Source organism: Coregonus clupeaformis, chromosome 4 (genome assembly GCF_020615455.1).
Source record: "Coregonus clupeaformis isolate EN_2021a chromosome 4, ASM2061545v1, whole genome shotgun sequence".
NCBI classification, from domain to species: Eukaryota; Metazoa; Chordata; class Actinopteri; order Salmoniformes; family Salmonidae; genus Coregonus; species Coregonus clupeaformis.
In genome coordinates, this window is record NC_059195.1 from 15,589,485 (window position 1) to 15,597,161 (window position 7,677).

Sequence of the window (7,677 nt, forward strand, 5' to 3'; positions counted from 1 at the left end):
ATCTCTGGTATTATAAAAGTATAGATTTAATCCACATCATAACCACACCAACATAAACACATGAATTCATCAAACTGAATGACAAAATTATACAGAATGTGTGGAGCTAAAAAAAAAAAAATGTTGAGCATAGCAAGAGTCAGGTAGCTTCAAGTATGTTCCAAAATCCATGATATGACATGCGCGTTGACTTCATCCATCACAGACTCCTCAGCCCTTCCCTTCACTGTAAGCCCATGGCTGCCTCCTTCAATCCAGTGAACAGTCACTGGAGACTTCATCTCCTTTAACACATCATCCAGAAGGATCTGGACACAGGAAGAATTATCAGTGCAAAACAAAATTGGGACCAGAAATAATGTTTCTTCCAGCCCATCAGTTTGAAATAATAAAATAACATACACAATCAAAAAAGAGAGATGAATGTGCAAACTTTAATGGTTTCATTATAAGGAAGAGACGTAATCAGTTTGAAGTAAAGCACATGCATAATAAAAAAAATGGAGATGTGCATGTGCAAACTTGAATGGTTTCTGTGAATGCATTGTCCAGACACCCATCACCATTCTCACCTTCTCACACATGTTGTCTGCAGTACCAGACAGAAACAGCACAGGCACCTCCTTGGGCAGCCCCCTGAGGTCCTCACTCCGCTGGCGATGGGTGTGTGTCAGTCCTGGAGGGTGTAGGGGAAAGGACAGACAGACCAGTCCCTGCACTGCATCCTCTGAGCCACCACTGAGCTGCCTGGCCAGGGAAGAGGCAGCACGAGACCCCATAGAACGGCCTGAAGTGGAGGGTACACAGTGAGTATTATATCTGTCTTGGAAGTGATTGCTTAAGAATAACTAGTTTATGGATCAATTAACACTGCTCAATACTAATGGCCCCAGTAACCACCAATACTCAGAATATTTCCCTGGTGAGGGGTTTCCACTAGCTTCTATAGCCACAAAGTCAGATTCCACAGCCACAAAGTCAAAATTGGCTAAAAAAAAAAAGTATTTAAGGTTAGCAGTGTGGTTAAGGTTAGGTTTAAAATCAAATTTTAATAAGATACATTTTAAAAATAGGTGTGATTTATGACTGTGGGTATAGAACAATTATGAATATATACCCTGGATTGCAGATGCTATTTATTGGCCATTGAGAGACATCTAGTGTATATATAAATCATTGGTATAGAAGCTAATGAGGACCCTGGTGAGGAGGGCCACTGTCTGGGCAAGGGGTTGGAGATACAGTAGAGAGCTACAGTGCATTTGGAAAGTTTTCAGACCCCTTGACCATTTTTTCCACATTTTGTTACGTTACAGCCTTATTCTAAAATTGATTAAATTGTTATTTTTTTCCTCATCAATCTACACACAATACCCCATTATGACAAAGCAAAGACCGTTTTATAGAGATTTCAGCAAAAAGTATTCAGACCCTTTACTCAGTACTTTGTTGAAGCACCTTTGTCAGCGATTACAGCCTCAAGTCTTCTTGGGTATGACGCTACAAGCTTGGCACACCTGTATTTGGTGAGTTTCTCCCATTCTTCTCTGCAGATCCTCTCAAGGTCTGTCAGGTTGGATGGGGAGCGTCGCTGCACAGCTATTTTCAGGTCTCTCCAAGAGATGTTCAATCGGGTTCAAGTCTGGGCTCTGGCTGGGCCACTCAAGGACATTCAGAGACTTGTCCTGAAGCCACTCCTGCGTTGTCTTGGCAGTGTGCTTAGGGTTGTTGTCCTGTTGGAAGGTGAACCTTCGCCCCATTCTGAGGTCATGAGTGCTCTGGAGCAGGTTTTCATCAAGTTTCTCCCTGTACTTTGCTAAGTTAATCTTTCCCTTGATCCTGACTAGTCTCCCAGTTCCTGCCGCTGAAAAACATCCCCACAGCATGATGCTGCCACCACCATGCTTCACCGTAGGGATGGTGTCGGTTTCCTCCAGACGTGACGCTTGGCATTCAGGCCAAAGAGTTCAATCTTGGTTTCATCAGACCAGAGAATCTTGTTTCTCATGGTCCGAGAGTCTTTAGGTGCCTTTTGGCAAACTCCAAGAGGGCTGTCATGTGCATTTTACTGAGGAGTGGCTTCCGTCTGGACACACTACCATAAAAGCCTGATTGGTGGAGTGCTGCAAAGATGGTTGTCCTTCTGGAAGGTTCTCCCATCTCCACAGAGGAACTCTGGAGCTCTGTCAGAGTGACCATCGGGATCTTGGTCACCTTCCTGACCAAGGCCCTTCTCCCCCGATTGCTCAGTTTGGCCGGACGGCCAGCTCTTGGAAGAGTCTTGGTGGTTCCAAACTTCCTCCATTTAAGAATGATGGAGGCCACTGTGCTCTTGGGGACCTTCAATACTGCAGACATTTTTGCTAACCTTCTCCAGATCTGTGCCTCAACACAATCCTGTCTTGGAGCTCTACGGACAATTCCTTCGACCTCATGGCTTGGTTTTTGATCTGATATGCACTGTCAACTGTGGGACCTTATATAGACAGGTGTGTGCCTTTCCAAATCATGTCCAATCAATTGAATGTATCACAGGTGGACTCCAATCAAGCTGTAGAAACATCTCAAGGATGATCAATGGAAACAGGATGCACTTGAGCTCAATTTCAAATCTCATAGCAAAGGGTCTGAATAATTAAGTAAATAAGGTTTCTGTTTTTTTGTTTGTAATACATTTGCAAAGGATTCTAAAAAACTGTTTTCACTTTGTTATTATGGGGTATTGTATGTAGATTGATGAGGAAAAATAATAATGTAATAAATTTTAGAATAAGACTAATGTAACAAAATGTGGAAAAAAGGGTCTGAATACTTTCCGAATGCACTGTATGTGCAGATAAACATTGAGCAAGGATCTTTCATAATTATGCAATTGTATTTGTTATGTAAGCATAAACCCCTAGCATGGCTCATTATCACTGGGAAATACATAAGGCCAATTATGAGATTTAATTGAGGTTATAAAATAGTTTTGATTGCTTACCACCAAGAAATATGTTTCTTATTGTGAATTTCTCAAGATTTTTCAAGTATTCCTGCAAAATAAAACAGGATATTTCCATTAATGGCACACTTGCATTCAGTGAAGAAACTAGATTACATTTTCATAGCCAACTAAAGACAAGGCTTTTTATGACTCGCTATTCTTTCTTCACAATGTCTATAGAAAGAAACATGCACAAATCTGGATTTCAAAAATTATTCTTACCCAAACGGCATGGTAAGCCTTCACTCTGTAAACCAGGTTTAAACCTTTACATGTGAAGCGAAGACATAGCAGGCCATTCGATGAGAGTGCATGAGCAAGAGAAACCAAATGTTTGAAGTTCATGTCCCCACCAGCCCCGTGCGTCAGGATGACAGCAGTCTGCACATCACTGGAATTGGCGGGGATACTCAACACAGCAACTAGATGTTTTGCCCCAAAAGGTATTGTCATGCTGTCCTGCAAAATAATTCGACTTAGTGAGTCATTTAAACTTGACCAGGTAACCTATCCGATACTTATATCAACTGTATGACTCGTATCAATTGTCATTTTACCTCTTGAATCGTTTCCATGCTGCCATTTGTTTATCCCGCGTAGTTTCTTCTAAATCTCATGACTTCTCAACTTCACTGTAAACTATTCATAAGACGCCATCTAGTGTACTGGAGTCGATGGTACCACACAATCTAAAATAGATGATTTGGGAGAAATTATTTGACTATCATAAAATGGTTGGAAACACAGTATACAGGATACTACGATTTTAGTACACAACATGTATTTCATTATTAATTTTTCCTAGCTCCCTGGCCGACAGTGACATGACTTCGAGCTACGAGCAATAACCCTCCCAACTACACACACTGGTCTAGCCAGTGTGTGTGTGGAGTGACAAAGACATTTCCAAGGTCAGGTCTTGCTTTATTACTTTAAATATGCCTCATAGGATGTAGACTACTGCCAGAGAGTTGATATAACAAAGGCACTTTGCCCATTTCCCTAAAGCTATCAGTACAGCAAGTCTATAGGGCTATTACATGGAAATCTAACAAGGAAAACAATGCAATGAGTCTACCATATAATCAACTAACATCTGTGTTTTTGTCTTTACATGCCTCTATTGTGTATAACTTGAACCTTTGATATGGTTTGTGCATATATTGAAGGAAGAAAAGAACACAACAAGTGTTAACATACAAACAATGAAAAAATATTTATTATAAACATGACAAGCCCACAATTCACATTTTGGCAAAAACAACATTTTACAACACAGGAACATCAGATAAAAATGCAATTGTTTTATAATTGAACAGTGGACCAATCATAATTCATCCTTGACCTGAAAAGCAAACATAAAAAAATCTGTCAAACTTCATATGCAGGACAGGGTTATAAAAACCATGCAATGCCATAAAGCTTTTCCTATTCAATACAATACATCTGTTCCCTTGGAATCTTTGATCCATGCGCATGTGTATTACAAAAAAAAGACTTTAAAAGATTGCTAGAGTAGTGTGTTATTTGCAACATAACATTTATGATACGTTTGGATTTATATAAAACCAGCTTAGGTTATTTTCATACATTTACTTTACAAAAAATTTTCTCCAGTGAAAGTATGACAATGCTGCTCCTGTAAAGACACATTCAACACTGTATAATATCACATTAGGTTAAAATTCTAACATATCTTGGCAGCTCCTTCAGTGGTTGGCTTGCTCTTTGGGGGGGTAGCTCTTTGTGGCAAATGCATTTTGTAAAATGTATTATATGAATGCAACGCAATCAGTTGATTGGATATCCCTTTGCCAAAGATCTGTTTTCATGTCAACTTTGACAGACAGCAGCCTGTAAAAAGACACTGGCGGGGACATTCCTTTAGCATTGTAGACATAGGGGGCAGATGATCATATACTGTATTAGAGTTGGGCAATATGGACAAAAATCCATATCGCAATAAATTGCCTGAATTGATCAATTCAGAAGAATAGTATGCTAAGTTTATAACATTAAAGGAGCAGTGCAGTCAAAAATGTGATTTTTGCTTTATTATTTTTAGTATTCGTTTTTGTACACTATGGGGTCGAAATAACACTCTGAAATTGTGAAAATGTTAATGCCCTTTTAGTGTAAGAGCTTTTTTTTTTACATCTGGAATTTCAGCCTGTTTAGGTGGCATTTCACTGTTAGTCTACACCGGTTGTCTATGAAGCATTTGACAAATAACATTTGATTTGCCAATAATTTTCGGTTTATAGTCCCAGCTCTATCATATATCAGAATCTCCTGTTGTCAAAACACTGAGAGCCCAGTTCATGGTTGACTGCAGTGGGATCAGAGATATTATGCAATCCCTTGTGCAATCCTTTTTTTCCTCCCTACATGCTGTAATAGAGATTAGCCTGTGTCTTGACGCTTACCTGTGGTATCCTGTGGCAGGAGCATGGGAAGAGGTCATCAGTGGGCTGCTCGACCCGTTCCATGCCCTCTCTGACCTTAGGCTCAGTCACCTGCAACTTGGCATACTCCTAGTCAACAGAAAAAAAGAGAAATATGGAAAAAAATATATATTAAAGTTGATGAAGTGACGATGAAAATAAGAAAACTTCACTACACAACAGATCGCTTTGTCATGTCACCCTGTCATGGCCCCATCATTCACTACTTACCATAATAACTCACAGGTGTCAAAATATTAGTTCTATTTTGGAGATGAAAAAAAAAAAACATATCCCACAATCCTGTCATACAAGTAGCAAAACAATGATACACAAAAAAGTTCAACTTCATACTAGGTCTTCAGATTCATATTTATGAAACAGGGTAGGGGTCAACTCGAATTGAAAGCATATCAGTTCAATAATTGAAAGAAGGGCATCTGTTTTCAATGACTTCTCAATAAACTGAAAAGTGGGGGAAAAAAGTATTTAGTCAGCCACCAATTGTGCAAGTTCTCCCACTTAAAAAGATGAGAGAGGCCTGTAATTTTCATCATAGGTACACGTCAACTATGACAGACAAAATGAGGGGAAAAAATCCAGAAAATCACATTGTAGGATTTTTAATGAATTTATTTGCAAATTATGGTGGAAAATAAGTATTTGGTCAATAACAAAAGTTCACAGGTGGACTCCAATCAAGCTGTAGAAACATCTCAAGGATGATAAATGGAAACAGGATGCACTTGAGCTCAATTTCAAATCTCATAGCAAAGGGTCTGAATACTTAAGTAAATAAGGTTTCTGTTTTTTTGTTTGTAATACATTTGCAAAGGATTCTAAAAAACTGTTTTCACTTTGTTATTATGGGGTATTGTGTGTAGATTGATGAGGAAAAATAATAATTTAATAAATTTTAGAATAAGACTAATGTAACAAAATGTGGAAAAAGGGGTCTGAATACTTTCCGAATTTGCAGATAAACATTGAGCAAGGATCTTTCATAATTATGCAATTGTATTTGTTATGTAAGCATAAACCCCTAGCATGGCTCATTATCACTGGGAAATACACAAGGCCAATTATGAGATTTAATTGAGGTTATAAAATAGTTTTGATTCCTTACCACCAAGAAATGTGTTTCTTATTGTGAATTTCTCAAGATTTTTCAAGTATTCCTGCAAAATAAAACAGGATATTTCCATAAATGGCACACTTGCATTCAGTGAAGAAACTAGATTAGATTTTCATAGCCAACTAAAGACAAGGCTTTTTATGACTCGCTATTCTTTCTTCACAACGTCTATAGAAAGAAACATGCACAAATCTGGATTTCAAAAATTACTCTTACCCAAACGGCATGGTAAGCCTTCACTCTGTAAACCAGGTTTAAACCTTTACATGTGAAGCGAAGACATAGCAGGCCATTCGATGAGAGTGCATGAGCAAGAGAAACCAAATGTTTGAAGTTCATGTCCCCACCAGCCCCGTGCGTCAGGATGACAGCAGTCTGCACATCACTGGAATTGGCGGGGATACTCAACACAGCAACTAGATGTTTTGCCCCAAAAGGTATTGTCATGCTGTCCTGCAAAATAATTCGACTTAGTGAGTCATTTAAACTTGACCAGGTAACCTATCCGATACTTATATCAACTGTATGACTCGTATCAATTGTCAACAAACATTTTACCTCTTGAATCGTTTCCATGCTGCCATTTGTTTATCCCGCGTAGTTTCTTCTAAATCTCATGACTTCTCAACTTCACTGTAAACTATTCATAAGACGCCATCTAGTGTACTGGAGTCGATGGTACCACACAATCTAAAATAGATGATTTGGGAGAAATTATTTGACTATCATAAAATGGTTGGAAACTCAGTATACAGGCTAATGTATACTACGATTTTAGTACACAACATGTATTTCATTATTAATTTTTCCTAGCTCCCTGGCCGACAGTGACATGACTTCGAGCTATGAGCAATAACCCTCCCAACTACACACACTGGTCTAGCCAGTGTGTGTGTGGAGTGACAAATACATTTCCAAGGTCAGGTCTTGCTTTATTACTTTAAATATGCCTCATAGGATGTAGACTACTGCCAGAGAGTTGATATAACAAAGGCACTTTGCCCATTTCCCTAAAGCTATCAGTACAGCAAGTCTATAGGGCTATTACATGGAAATCTAACAAGGAAAACAATGCAATGAGTCTACCATATAATCAACTAACATCTGTGTTT

The 7,677-nt window shown here is 38.8% G+C and overlaps 2 protein-coding genes across 3 annotated transcripts; both read right to left on the reverse strand.

Moving 5' to 3' along the window:
* Positions 1-3: 3 nt before the first annotated feature.
* LOC121552697 (testis-expressed protein 30) lies at positions 4-3,793 on the reverse strand. Its single transcript, XM_041865709.2, has 5 exons — positions 3,544-3,793; positions 3,209-3,445; positions 2,984-3,035; positions 573-787; positions 4-308 (listed from the first exon to the last, which is right to left on the reverse strand). The coding sequence occupies exons 1-5, from the start codon at positions 3,559-3,561 to the stop codon at positions 150-152; spliced, it is 681 nt and encodes a 226-aa protein (XP_041721643.1). The 5' UTR covers positions 3,562-3,793; the 3' UTR covers positions 4-149.
* A 384-nt stretch (positions 3,794-4,177) lies between these two features.
* On the reverse strand, positions 4,178-7,317 carry LOC121552706 (testis-expressed protein 30). Of its 2 annotated transcripts, none has more exons than XR_006657732.1 (4): positions 6,782-6,873; positions 6,557-6,608; positions 5,413-5,520; positions 4,178-4,331 (listed from the first exon to the last, which is right to left on the reverse strand). XR_006657732.1 is itself a non-coding variant. In XM_041865720.1 (4 exons), the coding sequence occupies exons 1-4, from the start codon at positions 7,139-7,141 to the stop codon at positions 4,314-4,316; spliced, it is 381 nt and encodes a 126-aa protein (XP_041721654.1). In that variant the 5' UTR covers positions 7,142-7,317; the 3' UTR covers positions 4,178-4,313. The 2 variants fall into 2 exon arrangements, 1 of the variants encoding a protein (XP_041721654.1); XM_041865720.1 differs by lacking the exon at positions 6,557-6,608 and adding an exon at positions 7,124-7,317 and having other exon boundaries at positions 6,782-7,018.
* Positions 7,318-7,677: the final 360 nt, after the last annotated feature.